The sequence below is a fragment of the Uloborus diversus genome, chromosome 2 (assembly GCF_026930045.1).
Source record: "Uloborus diversus isolate 005 chromosome 2, Udiv.v.3.1, whole genome shotgun sequence".
In the NCBI taxonomy this organism is placed as follows: Eukaryota; Metazoa; Arthropoda; class Arachnida; order Araneae; family Uloboridae; genus Uloborus; species Uloborus diversus.
The window spans coordinates 189,613,752-189,638,306 of record NC_072732.1 but is presented as its reverse complement, the minus strand read 5'-3'; the positions used below and the strand labels follow the sequence as shown (position 1 = coordinate 189,638,306).

At 33.2% G+C, this 24,555-nt stretch overlaps 1 protein-coding gene and 1 long non-coding RNA gene across 2 annotated transcripts in view; both read right to left on the bottom strand.

The window, feature by feature from the left end:
• Positions 1 to 13,894, bottom strand: part of LOC129216220 (elongation of very long chain fatty acids protein 7-like) — a 35,035-nt gene extending 21,141 nt beyond the window's left edge. The window contains exons 1-2 of the mRNA XM_054850418.1: positions 13,786 to 13,894; positions 4,620 to 4,810 (exon numbers count right to left, since the gene is read on the bottom strand). Of these exons, the coding sequence (XP_054706393.1) occupies positions 4,620 to 4,810; positions 13,786 to 13,828 (234 nt within the window). The 5' untranslated portion in view covers positions 13,829 to 13,894. The remainder of the gene's footprint in view (positions 1 to 4,619; positions 4,811 to 13,785) is intronic.
• Positions 13,895 to 14,745: 851 nt separating this feature from the next.
• The window catches only part of LOC129216221 (uncharacterized), a 78,907-nt gene continuing 69,097 nt past the window's right edge, over positions 14,746 to 24,555 (bottom strand). Inside the window, exon 7 of the long non-coding RNA XR_008580176.1 lies at positions 14,746 to 15,075. This is a non-coding gene — a long non-coding RNA (uncharacterized LOC129216221). The remainder of the gene's footprint in view (positions 15,076 to 24,555) is intronic.

Below are 24,555 nucleotides of genomic sequence, written 5' to 3'. Positions count from 1 at the left end.
TGGATGAATGTTTTCCCACCGCTTGTATTTGAGTAAGCGACACTTAAAGTTTTCTATGACTCCCGCTTTGGGTCAAAAGGGGTTAGCTTCTTTCGGAGATTTCAAACGCTTCCCCGTCCCCGAGTCACAGCTGCAGGATATAACTTCTGAAGTGCTGACATTTTCGAGCCCATAAAATAAAAGGCTTGGGAATAAAAAAATTCCATTCTGACACTTTGCGATACTCCGTACCCCATAAAACATTTCCTGTTTTGAAAGAAGAGAGGATAGAGTTTTGAGGACAGAAGAGCTCTTTCCCGAGCTCTGGGTGTTTCTCCGAGACTTCTTGTCCGGAGTCATGATAGAAACGAGTGACTTTGGATTACTTCATTGATATGGGACTGAAATCTTGGTACGTACTATACTAGCTCCCACTTCCCACTACTTAATTCAAAACAGTAGATTAAAAATTTAATTTCTTTGGAGAGCAGAACTATGATGTGTTTAATTTTTGAAATCCTTAACGTTTTGAGTATTAATGTTTAAATCCTGACTAAATATCTATACTTAGGCTAGAATTGTATATGTACTATTTTAATAAATAAATATTCAATGTGTTATAATGAATCCAACTATTATTTCTCCTATATTCTACAATCCAAAAGTCCACCAAATCAAACACAACGCTTTGTATCTAACTCCACTATGGGGTTTCGGCCCAGCAATATGCGACAGGATTGTAAAAAGGTAAAAATAATCATATAGATGCTCTTCTATTCGAAAGTGAAAAGTGGGGTGGTCAAAATAAAAAATGCCCGAAGTTGTCGACCAAAATTATAATAGAACCAAAATTACAATAAATTTTGCTTTTAATAAGAACTAATTTATGCCTTTCTTTTCTAATACTTCACCCAAGGTTGCTCTACCAGAAGTAATTGCGCACCCCCTAAATATTTCAAAGACCCTCCCACCCAAAAAAGCAAGAGCCCCCCACCAAAAAGAAAAAAAATGCCCCTCAAAACACCCCCTAAATATTTCAATGGCACAGTTTCCGCCATGACCCCTCGTCCCCGCCCTTTTCCAAGGTGGGTACCCCTGCTGAACCAGCATTCACAGTGTCCTCTAAAAATAACCGAACATTTTAGAAACAGAATCCATTTAACTAACAGTGCAACGTTTTGAAAGTTAATCAATTTATCTATAGACTTTTAAAATTCGGTTTGGGGAATGTTCTTTAGCACCTGTGTCACGGTTGCTTGAATAACTGAAGCATAATGCATAATCTAGCAAGCTTCTTTCATTGCAGTTTTCAGTTTCGAAAACAGAAAATTGTTACACGGCAATTGTAAGAGACATAATGCATCTATTGAATTGTCCCTAAGCCTGAAACTCATTTCAGTGACAAATTTCCTGAAGTTGAAAATACTGTATGTGCAGGTCGGTGGAGCTGCTAGTGATGCATGATACTCGTCCTTTAATGGCATCGAAGTCCTTCATGGTCAAATAATTTGATCTCTCGCGTGTTCATTTGGATACATCTTTGTGTGTGTGTGTGTGTGTCTTTTGTATTATGTGTAATATAATTATTATTAATATTTATAGCTAGTTGTAATTTATCTGTGAGAGGCAATTCTTTTTCCATCTTAGCATCATCTTCAACTATTTCTCCTTGATCAGTATAGGTTTTTGTTCGCCTTTTAATAAACCTCTGGTTTGAAATTAACGATGAACTTAACAAAATGTGTTCTTTTGTTAGCATTCGTTTTCGCTTTCTTTTCTACATTTTTACAGTTGTGTAAGTGTCTGAAAAATATGTTACAGTTGATTGTGCCTTTCCTCTATGTAAACATTTCAGCCACTATATAATTCCTAAATATTATGTCGTTATGCATGAAGTTAAATAGCGAGACAGCATAGCACACTAATGCCGTTGACCAACAAATTCCCATTTGTTATATTAACACGAAAATATTTTCTAAAACACAGTAGTACAGTTGAGAAAAATATTTTTAAAAACATAATCATGAAGTATTGCTGAAACTGATGACTGGCATAAATTATTCATGGCACAAATACATTCTTAATTACACTAAAAATTAACTTTGCCAAACGGGCAAATGAGTGATCAAAGAACTGGTAAAAATAAAAACATGGTGGATACATAATCGCTCGAAAATGCAATTGATCTCACCACATAGTGATGAATACATGATTTGGTAATAGTTCTGCAACTTTTATTTATTGATATTCTATTAACTTGTAGTTTTGTGAATTATATTGTGTACATCAATAGATTGATTTTTGTGGAAGTTTCATCGAAATAGAAATGTACATTTAGAATAGCAGTAGATATTGAACAAGTTAAATTGAAAACTCTAAAATTAAAAACTATTTATTATTTGTAGCTAATACCGAAAATACCGGTTTTTTTACCTCAGCAAATACCGGTATTACGAAAATGCAAAATGAATCGAAATTTCGGTATTCTGTATAGCGGTATTGCAATCACTGACGGCTGAAGATCTGGCGAATACGGAGTTGATTAAGAATACATCCATTTTCTGTTCCCGAAACCGAAAACTACTATGAAAGAGGTTTTTATGGTGCTGTTTCGGTCATTCAAACAGTCATAACACAGGTGCTGAAGAACATTTCTAAAGTCGAATTGAAAATAATCTATGGATAAATTGGTGGACCATGAAAACGTTGTAATGTATTAAGGTAGGTGAATACCCTAATTTTCGAAAAAAGTCCATTTTGAGATTTTGAGAAATTTAGAGAGTCCTAGTGTTTTTCTTTTTAAATCTGCAATTGTTTTTTAAATCGGTGGATTATTGAGAAAACTAGAAGAAATATATTAAACTCATATGCACTGCTTAAAACTGAAATTTTATTTTGCTTCTTTGATTTTCTCATGAATACGTTTTCAAAGTTTTCATTTACGCCAACAGCTCTAGCGAAAAAAATATTAACTCTAAAAGATTTGAAACTTTGCAAAAATGATAATTGAACATATTGCTGTGATACAAACCTCGAAAAGTTGATGCACATGCAATATGTGATTTTGAAATAAAGATCAATAAAACTTAAAGGGCAAAAAACACGTTTTTTGGGGGAAATTTTCAAACATTCACCCATAGAAACTGTTTTTAGTTTCTTACATCCAAATTGGAGGATCATATCATTCTCTGGTATCTAATGAAGAGATAGACACAAATTTTTTTAAAAATTATGAAAAGGTGAATGCACTGGAAGTGTTAAGGAAATGGTAGGTTTTTGCTAAATATATGACTTTTTTATTAAAATAATCCTGTCAAAAATTATTTTTTCAACAAATAAGTAGTCAAAATGTGTTATTTATGTCAGATTTATAAATCGTGTAAAACTTTAGAAAGGTGCAATGAATATTGAAGAAAAAATATTTAGGGTGTTCGCCTACCTGAATTGGTTCCTATTTTAAATAAATATTAGCTTTGAAACAAATTACCAAGCTTTTTTTAAATTCTGTGACTAAAAGGTTCGTTTATTTTTAGATCGCTTAAGGTAGTTTCGTTATCCGTTGTACCTCGCAAAATAGTCGAAGTGCCGGATATCAATGAAATCATTACTTTAACTCCCTAGTAGTCGAATTGCTGAGAAGTTTTCTTAGTCACCTTTGAGAAGTCTTTTTTGCACGTGCAGCAGCATTTTCAAATTCGAACTAAGGGGGGGGGGGGCTTAGTTGTTGGTAGTTTTGTAAAGCTCACTTCGACTGCAGTTTGGGAGACTTTCAGTTGTGATATTTCGACGTTTCTTGAAAGCAAAACTGATAAATAACATTCAAATGCTGCAATTTCATTACGCTTTTATCAAAAACAAAACTTTAATTTAACTAAAATTATAAATTAATGAAACGTTTTTTAGCTACAATAGTTTTTTCACTATGATTCTAACCTTCTTGATTAATCTTCAAGGAATAAGTTCTTCACATTTCTGCTCAGGTAGCAATTCAGTGTCCTTACTCCGAGAGTAATTATAACTTCCGTTTCAGTTTTCAAGGAGCAATGCGTGCCATTTTTTAAAAATTGCCCAGCCCCCATTTTTTTCCCAGTTTTTGACAGTTTTTTTAGCCATTATTTGTATTTGGAGAGGAAGGGAGCCTTATGTTGGCCATTAACCCTCTTCTGAGAGGCTAGATAGGTTCAAAGTTCAAAAGCATGAACATATGAAGCAAGTTCGGAAAATAATAGAAATTTACTGAAGAACTGCGATGTGACTTTGACTATGCAAAATGCGATGGTTTCACAGAACTTTTTCAATTTTTTTTTTTTACTCCGAGAAAAAAATTTCGCACCTGGAGCTCGTCCTATACTTTGTTTTTATGCAAAAACAACAAGTGAAAATTTGTAAAACACACTCCTTGGGGAAAAAAATCGGTGTTGTTTTTTTTTTTTTTAAACATTTTAGGGGGGAATATCTCCATGAGTCTCCGAATTTGCTCTAAATGTTCATGCTTTTGAAGAAAGTGGGACGAGAGGGGGGAAACTGGTGGTCATATTTTGATTCAGGGGGTAATTTTATATAAGAGCCAGCAAGATTTATGTCAGAAGTATTTTGAGGGTATTTTTTGCGCTTAGTGTATTTGACATTCAAGTACTTACTTTAATCGCACATCTAGCATAGGCGAGTACTATTGCCAAGTTGTAAAAAATCATCAGTATGCGTAATTTGAATGGCCGCCTGTGTTTCATGAGATGTGGTCCCAGAAAATACACAAATAACAGATACGAGGTGGACATGAGGAATGGCAGATAAGCTGGCTTAATTAGAGCCCAGTTCATGATTTCTGGATCTAAAATGATTAAACATTAATAATTGATTAATTCTAGATTGATCATCCAACAATCGTCACAAATCAATATATATAAAATTGGAGTTTGGTAAATTTGTTCCCTAAGATCTCAGAAACTACCCGGCAGATTTGGCTGAAACTTTCACCGTTTGTTCCTTTTGGTACTGGGGAGGTTTGTAGACCAGTTCGAAAAAAATCCGATTGATAGTTCCTTTTTTATTCTAATTTGTCCAAATTTTCGCATAAATGCCCCAATATGACGGTGAAAAAATACATGCACATATTAAAATTATGTGTCCATCAAAAGCGCTTATTTTTCTGCTTAAGATGGCATCTGTTAGAAAGTTAAGTTGTATGAAAAACGAGTTTTGAGCTTTTTTTGTTCCATGTTCGAAGGCTTTCCGTAACCCAATTCATTATTTAGTGTATCATCTCAACTCCCAGCTCATAGCTAGAATTGTTGAATGTTTTTGTGTTTCGTCTGACTGTTTGAGGCTTTTCTCAAGTCAAATCTTAAAGTAACGTTTTTTCCCCAAGATTGACTAATAATAACTAGATTTGGCTGATTATTTTCCATTTGAACGGAACTTTAGCGTAATTAATGGGGTTTTTTTTTATTATTTGTGCTGATTGAACACTTAATCATTATCCAATCTAACAGCAGAAACCTCGCCAAAATTTATGCAGAAAGATTTCAGTAGCGGTTGCATTTGGCAGTTTTTTCAACTGTCGCGGTTTTTGAAGTCAAAGACTACGCAATAATGTTTGTCAACTTTCACCATGTAAACAAAATATCGTCAATCAAAGAATCTTTAAAAACTTTTTTTACTGTAAAATAATCCAGCAACTAAATTAGGCAAATCCATAAACAGCACGAAAACTTCCATTAATGTGACTTTGTGCACAAATTCAAACCATCGCCAAATTTTACTACTTATTTTGGAAACATTTCGGATGAAATTGTTAGCGCCATTTTATTGTGACCAAATGGCGACAACATCTCTTTAACAAAAATTAGTAACATACCGTTTTACAAAGTAAGGAGGGGAAGCATTATCCAAGGTATCCCAAAACGATTCCCGAAAATTCGGTAACATTTTAAATCGCACCAAGAACCCACAATAATTAAAATTTTCCAAAATAACATAAGAAAGTTTAAGAGGATCACGGCGCGCGGCAACATTTTTTTAAAAACAGTTTGTTCTTCAATAGACAAACAGAGGAGGTAAGACTCCATTTTCATATATCGGAAATTCTTCAAATTTGTATACGCTTAAATTTCGTGTTTTCGTTTCTAAATGAGTACTATTTTGCTCTTTTTAATTACTGCTACTTTAGTTTTATGAGTAAGGAACAAGCTAGATTTTAAATCACGTCAAAAAGGTGTGTTTTAAGTTCTTTCACCTAAAACAGAAAACGAATGCAAGTAACGATTGTTTCTCATAATTATTGCTAACCCAGGCATCGCCGGGTATTTTTGCTAGTAACATATAGAAATCCTATTTTCCTTGATAACGTCTTTGAGTTTTTCGGACATCTTGATTCATTTTTAACGCCATTGTATCATGTCAATCATGATGAAAATATGCATTATCATTGCGGAATAATTGCGAAAAAATCCCGGAAAAGCAGTGATGACCACAAAGTTCTTAAGACACTACCGTAAAGTACACTAAGTCTGTAATTACCAGCCTAGCTGGTACAAGACAACAACAACCACTAAGTCTGTGCTCTTTTTTGATGATATTAAGTATATCTTCCATATTATTTGAGATAACGGAATGGGCGTTTTCCTCAATATAATTACACCTCTCAGAAAGGTGTTACCGTGGCTGAAAAAGTCGAAATAGAAGGGGTAGGATGTGGATATTTTTTTCGTATGGCACGATGTTGTGTACATAAGTATGCCAAATTAGTGGCTTTTTTTCGTTCAAAATATATTTTAGCTCTCTCCATGTCATTGCATTGTTACAATTAGTTATAAATGGTTTACATTTGTATTTAAAACAAGTTTTTTTTTTTTTAGTTTTTTTTCTCAAGTTTGCTGGGGAATTAAAAAAAATTACTTTCGTGCCTTTTTGGTTAAAATGAAAGCCAACGCAAGTAAAGAATATTTTCGCACTTGTCTTGAGAATATGTGCTTTCTTTCCGTTCGTTTTTCACTTTAATAATACAGGAAAAGGTGTAAGTATGGGCACTCTCTTTTAATTTAAAGTTACTTTGAATTCGAAAAATTCCAAATTTTTGTCTTTCATTAACAACTGCGGCAAGTACGTATGTGCGAGAAGGCGGAACAATAATAAATATCAAACATTTCATTTCAAAAAGCATTAAAAACAGCACCAGAAAAAATGGGAAGTAAATATGGGCATCCATCAAAAAAGTCACCAAAAATAGTTTAAAAGCATGAAAAAAAAATCTATACAAAATAATAGAGAATTGATTTATTAAGTGGGAAAAAAAATCATTTACAGAAATTGCGCTTTCCGCTCCGCACAATCTAAGTGTGTCCACATTTGGCAAAATTAGATTGTGCTTAATGTAGGGCACGCATTTCACTCACACCTCTTCCCGAGTGGCTTCAAGGAACTTTCCATCCCGAAAGATGCAAGTTGCCTCGCTTGAGAAATACATGTATTTTTTCCTTTTTTTTTTTTAAAGATGTGGTACCTACAGTTATGGGCACAGACTAATGGGGCACTGACTAAGATGTGGTATAGGTAGCGTGCCCGATTAAAGGTGTGCTTCAAAAAGTTGCCTTAGATCTCCTATTTCCGGATGTAATTGTGAAATTATTTTTAACTGAACATAAGAACATGAAAAGAAAACGATTTCACATACCCCTAAAATGTTTGCAGTCTAAAAAAACACCAATTTACACAACAACTCAAGCTGCATCCACACTACTTGAAATAATGTTTCCAACTGCTCTCTGCTATCTCATATCAGTAAATGGCACTATCTACAGTCTCGTCGCCAGTCTTCAGTACTCTACTTAGCCACTAGGAAGGGATGCCCTCATTTACACCTCTATTGTAGTACAGAGCTTATTTAATGATTTTTCATTCTGTTAACCCTCTTATTCAAACATTTAAAGAAAATCGTTAAAACACACCAAGATTTGAGTGGTATATATTTGTAAGCTTTACGACCCTGTTTCTCCAAAATTTTGGACATGCATTAAATAATTACTATTATTTCAATATATGTTTTAACATTTTGATTTTGCCATAAATTTAACGTTTTGAATATATTTTCGCTATATATATATATATATATATATATATATATATATATATATATATATATATATATATATATATATATATATATATATATATATATATATATATATATATATATATATATATATAGCATTTTGAAGTAACGCCTTCGATTGGCACCATAAAAAGTGCCAGCCGAAGAATCTAACAAAGTCGTAAGAAAAAACTAAAAACGAAAACAAGCAAAAATACTCTATGGTCATTTAAGTTACGTATTTTATAGTAAACTCACCCTCCGTCTTCCTTCTATCTCTGCTACATTATTTCACAGTAAAAACCGGGGCTTTGGAGTCAAAGCCGGTCCGATTTTATTGTAAAGGAGTTGGTATCAGAAGTTGAAGACTTTAAAATTCCGAGAGTTGGAGTCGGTTATTTTCCCTCCAAGTCTATTTCTGTCAAAAATAGTAAGTGAGTCGGAGTTGAAGGCCTAAAATTCTAGGAGTCAGAGTTCGACTCCGTAGCCATGGAAAAAATCTTTGCGCTTTGAATTCATTTTATTTTGTTACAGTCATATTTATCTCTTACTCGCGCCAATGTTAACTCTACAAAAGATGGCATTTGAATTTCATTAATAACTTTTTATTCCTACTTCTTGAGACTAAAAATAAGGAAAATATTTAAGATTCCCACAATATTTCGATACTTTGATACTTTTCCTGTATGCGTCAATGTTGAAAATCTTCGAATTTGTTAAAAATACCCTTAAAATAGCTGAGTAATAATAATAAAAAAAAGAACATGTTCTATACATCTTCATCAAGGGCTTTTTCCAACAAAGTTTGATGCAAATCCGTCTTTTGGTGCGGGATCTGTGTTTGCTATAAATTTCCCCGTAGAAGCTAATGTTAAATTTTTTCGAACTGTTCAAATTTGAATGAAAAACATTTCAAATCAAAAGAAAAATTTTTTAAATAAAAACAAAAAACCCGACCGCGTAAAAACCAAAATAAATAAATAAATAAATAAATAAAAAGAAAAATGTATAAGCCCAGTAGTTTAAAATGTTATTAAGTACTACTGAACAACGACACCGTTGAAATAGTTTTATAACCATACATATATAAGACAAATCATAAATTCAAAAGCAGAATAGAAGGATTAACAGTTGGGGCCCATTCCTTTCTGATTCAAGGAACCCCGTAAAATTTAAATGAGTCCCTTTAGGGACATAGCTCGGCTTAAAGCTACATGTGCTTGACCTTCGGCAAAAATGCGCGAACTTAAGTCAACTACAGCACAGCTATATAAACAGCCTGTAACATGATGACGCGAAATCGGAAACGTCGTCAGTCAAATCTTTCTCGCAAAACTAAAAACTCCTGTCAAGAAAGTACATGTCGCGAAACTCAGTCCCTTGAACCGAGGCAAAACAAATGCAACATGTTAGAGATGAAAATCGAATTAGTAGACTTTCTTTCCTTTGGTGCATATTGCACGGGTTTATTTTGATGAGGACTACAATCTGAGTGTCTTGCCTTCGTTATGCATAATATGTTTTTTTATTACAGTACACATTACATATTAAAAACACATGAAAAATGTTACATCAGAAAGAGGGGAAGTACATCCGGAGCAAAGGTGTTTTGACGCACCGCCTCAAGTGGGAGAAGCAATTGCTTAGACCACTCGGCAAGTTCTTCTGAGGGGCTGTAGTTGTACTAGTTGAGTTGAGAGAGTGGAGATATAAAATCGCCGAAGAAAGTATAGAGATTCGCTATCTCACTTTAACCGTTAAAGACTAAATGGAAAATATAAATCACTGTATTATTACTATGGGATTAATACATCTGTAAGTGGTGTTTAACAATGTACTAGCTTTTTAAGTACGTAGTACTTTTAATGAGGATAAATGAAGAGGAAGAACGGGGTAACATATGGTCACTAATTGGCAATTACTTCATCATCAGACAAGTTGAGCTATTTTCATACATGAGTAGTAGTGTGTAAGAAAGAATTGCATGTGAGTCAGTGTTGCCAGATGGTTAAATCCAGATTTCCCCAATTCCCTTCCAACTTTTCCCCCAAAAGCGATGTTTTTTATCAAAATTCCCCAAACACAAAAATTATTTTTCCACTAATATTTTCATAAAATGAATCGACTTCTTCTGATATTTTTGTCTCTTGAAAAAATTTTTTTCTCCCCAAATAGCCAAATTTTCTTATAAAATTCCCCAACTTTTTTTTCTTCCCATTTTCACTTTTTTTTGTCTTTTTTTTCTCTTTACTAATAACAAAGCTGAAAGTCTCTCTCCAGATCTCTCTCTCTCTCTGTCAGGATCTCTGTGACGCGCGTTTGTAGCATGGGGTGTACACCTTTAAACGATTTTTCGAAAATTCGATACTGTTCTTTTTCTATTCTAATTTTAAGAACATTTTCCTGAGAAAAATTATCATAAGATGGACGACTAAACTACCAAGTTATCATAGTGTGGAACTGTAACGTGAACAAGCCAATTGGCGAAAAATTCATCATGCATTATTTGTAAATATACAGGGAAACCAAAATACCTTTTAATTTTCTAATACGGGCAAAGCCCTGCGGGTGCCACTAGTCATAAATACAAGCGCCTGACCAAGAGATAAGAAATAACCAAATATTTTTTTCTCTACTCTCATTTACTACTCTACTTCTGTATGTGCATTTAATCTATGATTTTTGTATATATTTATGCAAGAACATTCTTCATCACACCTATTTTTGCCTGTTTCATGTATCAACTAGTAACTGACACAAAACTATTAATGCCAATTCCGTAGCATAATATTCCACATAATACGAAATGTGAATTCCATAAAGTTGAGCAAAGCTAAACCAACCTGTTTGATACAAACAATGTAACTACCAGATGTCAAGACGCAAATTTAATTACAATTTTTTTCCCCAAGTTTTCCCAAAGAAAAAAATTTTTCTCCGAAGAATTCCCCTCAAAACCCATTTCCCCAAAATTTCCACAGAGAGCACCAAATTTCCCCAAAATGGGGAAATTTCCCTCAATCTGGCACTGATGTGAGTGTGTATTTTATTTCCTAATATTCTTTTTTTTTTTTAACAAAGGGATATCCGTTACATCTAATATCTCATTTTCTCATATTTTGTGCAATATATTAAGTAATACAAATGTAATGGTGGCTAAGGGTACTGTTTCAAGTCTAAGGGCCTCTAACTAGGTTAAAAACCTTTTTTAATTGTCATAAGTTTAATGTGCTTTAATTAAGAAAATATTCGGTTTGCAAATGCAGAATTCTACTTTGCAGAAATTCAATTATCGCGGTAAAATCTGGAACGAATTAACCGCGATAAACGAGGGTTGAGACGATTGTTGCATAGGAATGAGTTGTCCTCGCCGTGATGGAAAAAATGTTCAAATCGAACTATTCACTCAGAAGTTATTGGGGAGGGGGGAGTGGCAAACAATATTTGTTTAGTTATTTTATTTATTTATTGACTTATACTTTGATTTTAACGATATTTTAAAGATGAATTAATGCTTCTTTTCTGCCTTTTTCCCAGTACTTTTACTGGTAAGTAGATTAAAAAGGACTTAATATTTTCCTAAAGTTCTCAGGTTTCCACACAATGAGGAAAAATCTCGGAAAGAGGTTCACTTGAAAGTTAAATCTAGAATTACTCGAACTCAGTATACACGCAATAGCAAGGCATAAAAGAAGATGGAAAAATATACTAGACAATAACGCTTCTTACGCAACTCACACATGAATGAGCATGTGTTTTTAACTGTCAATTTGGCTTAAGAAAAGTGCCGTCAGTGTGATGTGTGCTTACTATAGGCAATACCAGGCATACATCGCAGTGTGATGTTATGTGTTGGGGAGTGAGTATCATTGCCCTTGCAAAACCCATGCAGTTGTAAATGAGGCACAAGAGTCTGAGGTAAAACAAATAAACGAGTGGAAATGCATTTGCTTAATGAAGCCCAAAGTGCCTTTTTGACAAAAAATTCCTCAGAAAAAAATGGGTTTTCCAAATAGCGCGGTGTGCACTATTTCCCATGTGGACAAAGAAGTTCGCAAGTAAATCATTTGGTCCGGCACGTTTACCTCTCTTGTATTTCCTCATTACCTTTTGTAATTCATAAGTCACTATTAAATAAATGATGTCTTCCTGACTTCGACTTAAGCAGTAAGAAGGTATTTTCAAAATCCTTTGACTTCTCACTTTACCACTAGAGAATCTGCAAACAGGAACATAGTGCAGGTGCATATTTTCTAGCATCAAGTGTTTCAGGAAAAACTTTTGCAACCGTCTCTTTTAGTATGCTTGACGACGTTTTTTCAAAGTAGCCTGTGCACGTCTAAGGGCGATATTGTGCTTCAAACTATATAGGGGAACATGGGGCAAAGTGAAATGGTGAAATATTTACTCTGCTTTTAGCTCCACCTATCTGGTATTATTTTAACTATATAGTACCATATGTAGTCTATTTCAGTCAGGAAAAAAATACCACCGAAGGTTAAAACATTTGGTAATACAAGCAATTATAAAAAATATCCCTCATATTGTAATATTTTGTTTAAGTCAAAAATTATTTTTTTTACTATAAAATGGTAAAGTTCCTGTTCTTAATATTTTAAATGTTAATTGAGACCTCCTAATATGCAATGCAATAGTAGTTTAGTCAATATTAAGCTTGTTTGTATTTTTAATAAATTGTACAATTAGTCAAGTTTATGCGTGGCAAAGTGAAATAGTTAGTTTCATTTACTCAATCATTTAATATAAATCACTTATGTTTTCATTTATTAATTAATTCATTTACATTTTTTCCTTTAGTAATTCACTTATATTTATTCATTCATTCACATTTTCTTATTCATTCATTCTTCTACTATCCCATTTTTTTCTTCATATATTAAATGATTTATTCATGTAATTATTCGTTTATTGTTTCATTATCTTTTCATTCAACCTTTTATTTACTGATTCTTTTGATCAAAAATATTATTTTTTTAATCGAATAGGAAATATTTCATGAGAAAAAAAAATTATTTTTCACTTTGCCCCATAAAAAAAAAGTGAAAATTTTCCACTTTTTTTTTTTTTTGAAGACTTAAATTTACTGCCAAGAACAGAAATATTCTTTCAACGCAAGTTTTATTACAAAATACAATGTTCTTCCTTTGTCTACAGTAATTTTCAAAACAAATTTCCGATTTGTTCATTTTAAAAGAACTCAGTCATCTTAACCATTTCACTTTGCCTCACATTCCCATACTTTTAATTTAGACTTAAAAAAACAAACTAGTGAGCCTGTCATCATGTAAATGTTTTGTGAACAATATTTAAAAATATCACGTACTGTCACTTTCAAAAAAAAAGAAAAAAAAAATAGAAAGAAAGAAACTGTTTGGGGGTGGTAGGCGGAGCAGTGACGTCATCTTTATGGCTTCCACGCCACTATTTAATCAAAACAAACCTATGTTATAGAGAATGTTTCTCTTTTTTCAACTGCCTATGATCAAATATAGATATTTTTTTTGACTGAAACACCCGTCTTAATTTTTTTTTTTTTTTTGTTTAATAATAAATATTCAAACACCAGGAACAAACTTAGTACACACGTAAACATGACTTTTCAAACATTTTTTCATTGCACTAATTGTTTAGTTTATGGACAATTTCGGGTAAAAAAAGTACCATCTCTTGATCTAAAATAAAAATAAGTACAATACCTCCCGATTGGAAATCCTTCTTTATATGTTCCCACATACTCATTTTATCCTTCAATGTTTCTGAAAATCTTACTTAAAGGCTTTGATAAAGAATAGATGTTGTTTCAAGAACAGACTGTCTTGTGAAATCACAGAGAACAATACGCACCTGCGTCAATCGTGTGTTTTTCGCACTGTGCAAATAAAGGTTGTGCATGTCATCCAGATTAACCTAAATTAAGAAACGCCTTGAAAATAACACGATTCATGTGTCCGACTTGCCACTCGCTACAGACTGAGAGTCGAAGAGCCGTAATCAGGTTGGTTTTGGGGTAATGGAGTCAGAGTCGGGAGTCGAAGGTTAAAAATTCCAAGAGTCGGAGTCAGATTGATTTTGGGGTAATGGAGTCGGAGACGGGAGTCGAAGGTTAAAAGTTCCAAGAGTCGGAGTCAGATTGATTTTGGGGTAATGGAGTCGGAGACGGGAGTCGAAGGTTAAAAGATCCAAGAGTCGGAGTCAGATTGATTTTGGGGTAATGGAGTCAGAGTCGGGAGTCGAAGGTTAAAAATTCCAAGAGTCGGAGTCAGATTGATTTTGGGGTAATGGAGTCGGAGACGGGAGTCGAAGGTTAAAAGTTCCAAGAGTCGGAGCTAGATTGATTTTTGGTAATAGAGGGTCTCATTTGGACCTCATTTTAAATTTAGTGAGATATTAATTTTTGAATTTCATTTATTAAACTACTTTGAGCATAATTAACGATTTTCATGGCAAAAAGTGAATTTTGTGTAACCTATAATTTTGTCTCAACTTGCTCCGTAGCGGAGCTAGTAATGACATGTTTGAGGTTTTTGTGTTTGGAATTCTAGAGCAAAATTTTGAATCCCCTCAAGTCAGAAGAAAGAGTAAAAAAAAAAAGTTTCCCAAAAAATAATATCCTGTGATGTAAGCTTTACAGGTTAATAATGCCAACAAACAATAGAATAGAAAAATAAACTCCTTTATTTACATCAGAAATTTCACTTTCATATCGATTTTATTCTTTGCATCCATCTACGTCTCTTTCTTTCTAGATGAAAACTGAAAAGATATTATTATGGATCCGTTACGTTTTATTACTCTTAATCAATGTGAAAAATACTTCTTCTCGGTCCATTTTTACAGCTCAAGTTGTAGGTCTGTATGTAAAAATTTCCAAAAAGTATGAAAAATGACATGCACAAGAATGTAACCATGTAGAAACTTATAAAAGATGAATAACAGCCCATGTGTGTCGCATATATTTGCAGGATGATGACCACTATGAATTGTGCCTACAAGAGTGGAGAAAAATAAATTTTAATGATTTTGAACAGGTAAATAAGTATTTTTAAAAAATGTAAGCCGTAAAACTCACAATAGAAGTGAAACTTTTATCTTTTCTTTTTTTTACATTCTGAACCATCACTTCATCCGCACGTTTGCCTTCACGCCACTCTCTTGTTCTTTCTGCGCCTGACTTAGATGTATATTCACACCAAAAAAAAAAACTTATTTGAATGATGAAAATCGATTGTAAACAACGCTGTTGCAAAAAAACATGAAAAATAATAGCAATTATAAAGTTAATTTTGTTAATGAAAAGTAAAAAACTAATTTCAAGGCTTACCTTAAGCAATGTGGATTACAATTTAAAATTGAGTACTTGACGAGAGCCAAAGCAAGGCTTCACTCGATGCGCGTCTTATCAGGCTCAGTCATTTCTCAAATGATCAAAGACGCCGACTTGCCCGCAAGAGTGCGCTGTAGTATAACCCGGCGATCCTTTGTTTACATTAGTTAACGTATTATTTCTGCTGTTAGGAAGGTTTAAAGGGAGGTTTTTTCTATCTTTAACGTAAAATTTCATTGATATGGTTACCAATGAGTAGTACAGGGTGAATTGATGCCGGAACGGCATATCAGTTCTGTTTTTCAGGGGATTTTTTTTTCTTTTCAGGTAAAGCTGGTCCCAACTCAATATTCAACTACTTCTCATTGGCTTTCGCTTCTGGCAAAATGTACGGATTCATCCCTGAAGCTTATGTCTTATTTTAAATTAAATTAAATAAATACTATTTGCATTATATGGGGATTACGCAGGGCCTGATTACCGCACAGACGTCCTAGGCCTGGGCCTGATGCCCCTCTTCCGCAGGGGCAAAAATGTTTTTAAAAACTTTTGAATCGCAATGAAAAATCATGTATTTTTGTGAAAATAATCAAATTCCTCTTTTGGGTTTTAATTAAGTGATTGGTAATTAAGTAAATTAAGTGATTGGTCAACTACTATCATACAAAGATTATTTTTCACTTTTTAGTTCATTTTGCTACGAAAGTTAATTTTTTAGAAGAAAGAAAATTTTTTAGTTTTTTAAACCATTATTTTATTTTTCTGTTTCATAGTCTTATAGTGGTGAATTATCAGACGACGAAATTATTTATAAAACGAGTGCAAGGTAATATCTTAAAGTTAAGACAAGGGCACCCCGATGGGAAGTTACTGTGAGTCATCCATGTATGTTTGCGGAAATCATATTTATATTACTTTAAAAATTTGAGATGCATTTGAATAAAAGTTTTGTTCCACAATGGTCTGATCGGCAATGAATTTCCAATTGAAGGCTCACCTAAATTTTGGCATAAAAGCAGTTAAAAACAATTATATTTCATGTTCTAATTACCTTGGAACATTGGAACTAATTTTGTCTGATGCAGAAGAATTAAATGATTTTATAGATATTTTTAAATAATTTTTGGGAGCATTTTTTAATGTATTTTTAAAAAATTTTCCTTTTTCACATTGTTGGATTTATTCCAAAATATTGATTAAAATTGGAGGAAATAACAATTAAAAGAGTTAATTAATTAATTTTATTATAGAATATTGCATTGTCATCGGGTCTGAGGTCGCGTGCCAAATTTTAAAAGAATCCGATCGCAGGAAGTGGGCGAAATTTGAGCTGCAAGATTCCGTTACAAGATATATACATACAGGTGAAGCTAATAAAAGCGTGTTAAAAATACTTGTTTTTAATGTGTTACAATTGCAGAACATAAATATTGATCTTGTAAAAGATATTTTCATTCAAATTGTCTACCAATATTCTTTATAGGAAAAATTGCTTGATTTTAATGCGATGTTGCTCAAGTTGGTCAGTTTGCATCTTCTTGCCGTTAGTACCATTAGAAAAAACGTGTTTTTTTCAATCAAAAAATTTTTTTTTATTGATCTTTCAGATAAGGATGAAAATATGAGCTTGCAATACTATGTGGTAACAATTCGCCACTTTTAGGCTAAGGGCAGAAACATTTATCAAACAGAAAGCCTGAAATTTTGGAAAATTAAATATTTTTGACTGTCTACACGGTTTGGTATATTGCGTTTTGGCTGTTTAGTTTTTTGTGTAGCATGCATGTAAACTCTTGACGAAGCGCGTCGAGGAAATTTTTTTCTTGATTTCAGGGTGTCATAAATTCTGAGCAAATATAATTCAATGATAAAAATATAATTCCTAACTCTATTATTGTAAAAATACTTGTTTTTAAAGGACCACAGGAACAGTGCGTAAATATTAATTTTGTAAGTGATATTGTCGTTCAAATTGGTTCCAAAATCCTTTACATAAGAAAAGTATGTTTTCAACGCACTGCAGCTTCGTTAGTACCATTGGAAATAACATATTTTTTCCTGTCAAGATAGGCTTGTTTTTGAATGTTGTTCATTAAGGTAAGGATGAAAAACAAACTTGAAATACTGTCTGTCGTTTACGAGAAAAGCTCGTTCTACAGTGTACTTGTATAACGGGTGGTGATTGGCATAGAAACTAGTTTAAAGTAATTTTATATCGTTATCGATAGTCAAAAGCAGTTCATTGTTCTTCTTTCAAAAAGTTAATTTGCAATTTAAATATGAGATAAACATAAAAATATCTTGTTATGTCTGTTGTATCTGTCTGTTTCCAGAACAAAATATATTTCTTGATCTACTTATTGCCATTAGAGAAATTCCCTCAGTCACAGACATATAAGTAAGTGATCACGTACACACACTAACACCTGAAAGCTATCGGCAGATTATTTTTCAGCTCTTTTAGTTGCATTTATTTAAATTCAAAAAAAAAACGTAAATGCTGCTAGTACAGTGGATAACCCAAAATGGCGATAAATCGAAGGGCGGATATCCGAGACTCTACGGATATTTGAATTTTTGGTGTAAGCAAAATGAGTATAAATTAGCAGTAATGGGCAAGCAATTGGTTGAAAGCACTCTTTTATAATTTCCCATGTACTAATTCAATGCTAAAAAAAAATCTCATGCGAGCAGATACAGAGATAAAGAAATTGGTGATAAAAAGTAAAAAAAAAAAAAAAGACCTTTCTTAAATTTTGTGCGACCCCATGAGTAATCGCTCAAATGTAAATGTTTGTATTTCGCCTATCATTCCTAATGTTTCTATTAAGTTCTTGGATGTCATCCAGATCAGTCTGCTTCAAATAATTCCTTGACATTGTAAGATATGTGCTGAAAAAAAAGTTTGCTGACAAGCCTTACCACATAGAGTGTTGCAAATAGCGAATACGGCAATGGCTTTTTTGTTTTTCTTGTATTGAATATAATTCAACAATCGAAAACAGAAGTTGTAAGAGCACTGTATGCATTGTCGAATGATTCTGATAACATGTGTCTGATCTTAGACGAGCTCATTTCTGCTTGGAAAGTACAATGAGCATTCATAGCCGGCTCAGAGTTACAAATTAATGATCAATTAAAAAATTATTTTTTATTGAGCGGAAAGATTTACTTCACGAAAGTAAAGACTAAAAATTCCAAACAAATGAACTTACTCATCTTATTTCATAAAAATTGAACATTGAATTGGAAGGGAGAAGTCTACGGTGGTCATCCATCCCGATTTTTGAGGCCATATTCCACAATTTTGGAGGTCAAAGAATGAGTAATGTTAAAAACCTGTAACGTAGCCCAATTTAAAAAACAAAAATTACACACACTACACACAGTTAAAAAGCCACGCCCCCTAACTTCACATTTTTCTTTTGACCCCTCACTTTTTGGGTGCACCAGCCGCCTATGTAAGGAATTATTATATTAACAAAGTGTCAACTGCTTTGGTAGTGCGATAGTAAAAATGGCGTCCTTTTTTCCTATTGTAATAAATGAAATTGCTCCCACCTTCATCCATTAGATTTTAATCTACGAGAACCAAACTATAGTTGCATTGGAATTTAAGTGACAAATAAACAAAAAGCTTAGTTAAAACATTAAAAATTTTTTTTTCTGCGCAATTAAAATAGCAATACATCCGACTAAGAAAATGGTACATGTGATATATTTTGTGTCCAAAAAGTCCTTGGCACAAATTAAAAATTCATAGAAAAGCAACACATTTTCGTGTGAATATCGGTCTGCATCATAACTTCGTAGGTTCAAGAATGTTTTGTGACATCGTTATAAAAAGAAACAACAACAAAAAAAAGAAGGTATAATGGGGTTGTTTGCAATATTTAAAAAATATTTTTTTCTGAAAGAACATGCTTAAAAACATAGGCTCTAACCATTTTTTAAATAATTTGTTTAAGTTTAAATTTTTTTAAAAAATTACTTAAATCGGTGATCTTTTAATGTTGATGCTTCTGTCCGATGACATCACAAATGATGAAATGCCATTCTGTGTTGCCATTCACAGAGCAAAATATTTAATTCGCATCTTTACTCACGTGTATTGGCAACAATATGGTTGATAGCAAGCGTAGAGCGCAACTTTAAAGCATTGGTTTCCTAGGAGGGAATCGCCGATCTTCGGCGTCGCTTCTCGCCGAGAGGAAAACTTGATTCTTCTGCGCATGCGCGCCCGAGCAAGATCGGCGTTGTGAGTGGCACGCTGGAATCACTTGACTTTGATTTCAGCGTCACGCCGAGTATCGACGTCAAAGCTCGGTGATTTCGCTTCTTTGAAACCAGGGCTTAATTCGCTTCTTGATTATCATAACGTGGAAACGAGTTACAAAGATGGCAAAAAGCATCATTTGTAACGTCATCTAGACCACGCCTTGCTTGAAAAATCGGACATTTTAAAAAATTAATTAAAAAATAACTGTTCGGAAAATGAAAGAATTTTCTGGGTCCATGTTTTTTTTTTTTTTTCTTTCTCTATCAATTTCAGTGACTAAAAGTACTACTTTTCACTGAAGGAAACAACCCCATTATATGTGATCGCAGTATCGCCAGAGTTAGAAAAACAAACGTCATGTGAGGAGTTTATTTTCCTAAACATAAAGCAATACCTTATATATACCTGGTGTTCAATGTGTGTATCGATTGTGGACGTGGGATGAATTTGAGGACCGTTTAGATGTGGTTCGAGCAACATACAGTGCACACACTGAACTCTGATAATGAAAGGTATTGCTTTATGTTTAGAAAAATAAATACACTACTCACATGATGCTTGTTTTTCTCACTGTGACGATACAGAAATTACTTAAACACTAACTGCATCGCCGGGTTTACACGGCCTACCTCGAGAGTAAAAGTTATGTCAAGTGACGCGTGTTCAACAATCATACTTGAACAAAAAAAAAACTGTCCAATTTTCCGACCGATAAGCGGAAAAATAGCCAAAAATGAAACATTTTAAATTCTCCGATTACAGGAAAGGAATCAAAACAAAAGCCAAAATTCTATTTGTTAATATTCGAGAAAATAATGACAACAGATCATTTTTCTCAATGATTTTCTTCACGCTACAGATTTTAATAAAAGCATTAGCTCCGTCACCGGCTTTGTACGGTCTACCTCGAGAATAAAAGTTATGTCAAGTGACGCGTTTTCAACAATCAGACTTGGGGGGGGGGGAGGAGTAAAATTTTGGGGGGGGGGGGAGGAGTAAAATTTTTGGGGGGGGGGGAGGAGTAAAATTTTGCAGCAGATTGCAGAAAAATAACGGAAAAGGAAACACTTTAAATACCCCGATTAAAGGAAAAGCCTCAAAACAAAATGCAGAATTTTATTTGTTAAAATTCGGGAAAACAAATCGGTAACCGATCGTTCTCCTCAATGATTTTCTTCACTCTACAGATGTCAATAAAAGCATTCTTACGGAAAGTTGAGTTAAAGCACTGAAGAATAATTTGAATGGGGGAAAGCCTTCGAAAAACAGGGATTTTATGTCGAAATCCAAGTGTCAGAATGAATAGTCTTTCAATCGATATCTCCGCTAATTATTATCGAAGGATTATGTTAAATAGCCAAATATAAAGACGGGAATATTACTTATCCATCGATACCTGGTTCGATGGTCAGTTCACTGTCGTTCGGGCGAAGAAACTTGGACATAGATACATAGATGACTACATACATACATAGGTACATACATACATACGCTCATTTTTTAATTATATAAGATAATTCCAATTTTTCTTTTTCTATTATTTCATTATGATCTCATAAAAAATTCTTGAACCTGTGAACTATTTAGGCGCAAACCGCAAATTCATACAGTCAAACTTCTTTATAACGAGCCCTAATTTAACCAGAACCCGGATTTAGTGACGAAATCAGAAACATTTGTATAGTACGATGCTAAATCTAAAGGAGCACAATTCGCTTTTAACGAGCAGACCCCGCTAAAGCGAGTAATATTATTGTAATTCATAAAACTTCTCCTGACTTCCAGTTCTGATTATCTTTTTTCTTATTCAGAAGTTTACTTAAAGTTATAGATGTGTCAAAAATCCTAAGAACAAGTGAACATTTTTCAAATTTATTATAGACAAGCATTTGAAAATTGTATATAATATAGATGCCAATGTTATCTCTTCCAAGGATACTGTAACTGAAATTCAAGCAATGCAGATGGGGGAAAAAAAGAAAGATAGAAACGATGATAACGACGCCAGTGAAGAAATTGAAGCTAAATTACCCTCTACCAGGGTTCACCGATAGATATCAGTTGATATATATCATGATATATATTACGATATATATCCGATATTTATTTGAAAATATCATATTTTGATATTTTCGATATTTATTTTTTCAACTTCGGTATTTTCAATATCAAAATTGTATTAATCATAGCAATATTGTTCATTTATTATTAAAAATAATAAAAAAGTTATGCCCTATATTTTTATGATGTATTAATACAGCAAAGTAATATAATATTTCTTTTTAATTTTATATTCATTTTTATAATTAGTAATGTAACAATTTTAAATCACATTAAATATGCCTAATTAAGTATTGAACGTTAGTCAGAAAAAAAAGAAAATGTCGAATGACTGTGCACCAACAAATGCATATTTTTAATTCTGAATCATATAACTGTGTAAAAGTAGTTAACAAAAGAAAAATGAGTAAAACAGCTAATGCTAAATAACTTCATTAAAATTGACAAAAATGTAAAATGAAATATCAGATATAAATAAGGAGAGAAACATGAATTTTAAGTCTTCGTATTGTAATAATAATGTAAAAAAGTAAAGAGTGATTTGAGGATGCATTTATTATTTTGAGGACTTTAGTTTGTGCTGATTGAAAATATCTTATATATATCAAAATATCCGATATAATATAAAAATAGTGAATAGTTTCGATATTTTCGAAAATATCATGATATTTTCGAACCCTGCCTTCTACAAACTCGATGATGTGGAGAGAAACTTGTAACTTTCTTCTATGATCAACTTATTTTCTGATGTACATAAATAAAAGAACAAACTAATCAAATAAGTCTATAACTAGTGGAAGAACGCGCTTCCTTTACACAAATCAAATAAATATGTATGAGTTTTCATAATTTTTTTTCTCAAACCCGCTTTTTACGAGCACTCGGTTATAGCGAGCAAATTTGATGGTCCCTGCGAGCTCGCTATAAGCGAGTTCGACTGTGACACAATTTGTTGCTTTTCTATGAATTTTTAAAATGTGTCAAGGACTTTTCGGACACCCTGTACATTTTCGTGGAGTACCATCTATAACTCTATGGCGTCCTAGCATAGAGCTAGTATGAAACTAGACTGCGTGTTTCTTTATCTTCAAGGTAGAAACTGGCTATCAAGCAGTTGGCTACTGGCTATCACTAGGAGTAAAGTTTGAAAAAAAAAAAAAAAAAAATGCTGTGTGATGCATCATTTGTTTTGATCTGGTTTGATAAACCAATTGCTTTATTTTAAACTAGTGGTACCCACACGCCTTTGCCCGTAATAGAAAAATTAAAAGGTCTTTTGGTTCGCCTGTATATTTACAAATAATGTGTGGTGAATTTTGTCGCCAATTGGCGTGTGTCCAATGCCCATGTTACGGATCCACGTTATGATAATTTCACAATTTACTCGTCCATCTTATGACATTTTTGTTCTTAAAATTGGAATAGAAAAAGAACCACATCGAATTTTCGAAAAATCGCTTCGAGGTGCACACCCCCATGCTACAAACTAACTTTGAGCCAAAATCATGAAAATCAGCCGAACGGTCTAGGCGCTATGCGTGTCACAGACATCCTGAAAGAGATCCTGACAGACAGAGAGACTTTCAGCTTTATTAATAGTAATGATAAAGATAAAGTGGAGTTTTGATGAATAAAATTTTATTGTTTTGCTAAAAGTTTGTTTACAATTTTGTCTATGGACTAAAACCAAAAATAGTTACGATATTTGGCTCAATTTATTTGGAAGCAAATTAAAAGCTCTGATAAGCGAAAAAAAATCTTTCGAGCAAATGTTTTATCCACTTAAGTGTTTCCCCGCTATTTTACATTCGCTTACCCTTAATACAAAGAGTATTTCCAATTCGATTTTTTTTTATCCATTAAACTGCTTAAATAGCAGCATTAATTTGAAATTAATGTTATTGATATCATTATCTGGAATAAATTTAACTGTACAAATTGCAAGAATTTTAAAAAAAAAAAAGACAAACATGTTTATTAAAAAAAGAGATGCTTGGTTTTTTTGTAAAACTTTGCCAAAATCGCAGAGGGGAAAAAAATATTTTTTCTAAATTTAAAGCCGAAAAGAAAGAAATTAAATTTTTTTGAGAACAGTGTGTTAGTCATTCTTAAAATGCCGGTACACAAATGTTGTTCTCAAACTCGAATTCCTTGAAACTCGAAATTTAAAGGACAACTTCTAATTCCCTTCCTGAAAAAGAAGCGAAGAAAAGTTGCCCCAAAAGCATTCCCCGCTTAACATTGTATTGTGCGTTCATGAGGAGAAGAGACTTCGGAATGCCTTCCCGAAAGCAAAGCTTAGTTTAGCGCGGGGGTGATCGCTACCGCTTTCAATTGAGACAATCCTAAATTTGGCGGGCATTTAAATTTGTAAAAATGTCTTTGTGTTCTTTCCTTTCGTTTCTAGCTTCGCGTAATTGTCGTCTACAGGGAATCTATACTTTTTAAACTGAAAATTTCAGAACAAAAATATTGTATTTACAAAAAAAAGTAAGGTATTTTGTTTTCCGAATGAAACATTTCTATTAAGGATAGGCTTCCTGAATTTTGAACTATATCCTTTTAAACACTAACGTCCTATATTCGAAATTGCAAGTGCGCTGATGAAAAAAAAGGGGGGGGGGGGGACAGGAAAAGTTCATTGCACAGACTGTGGCATTGAAATGCTTAAGGGTTGTGTTCGTTTTGAAGACTTAATATCTCTCTCCATCTCCCTCTCCCTTTTCTTGGGGGGGGGGGGAGTGACTCAGTAGCTCTTACGGGTTGGGTGTTGGGTCTTTTTGATGCATCTGTATGGATTGT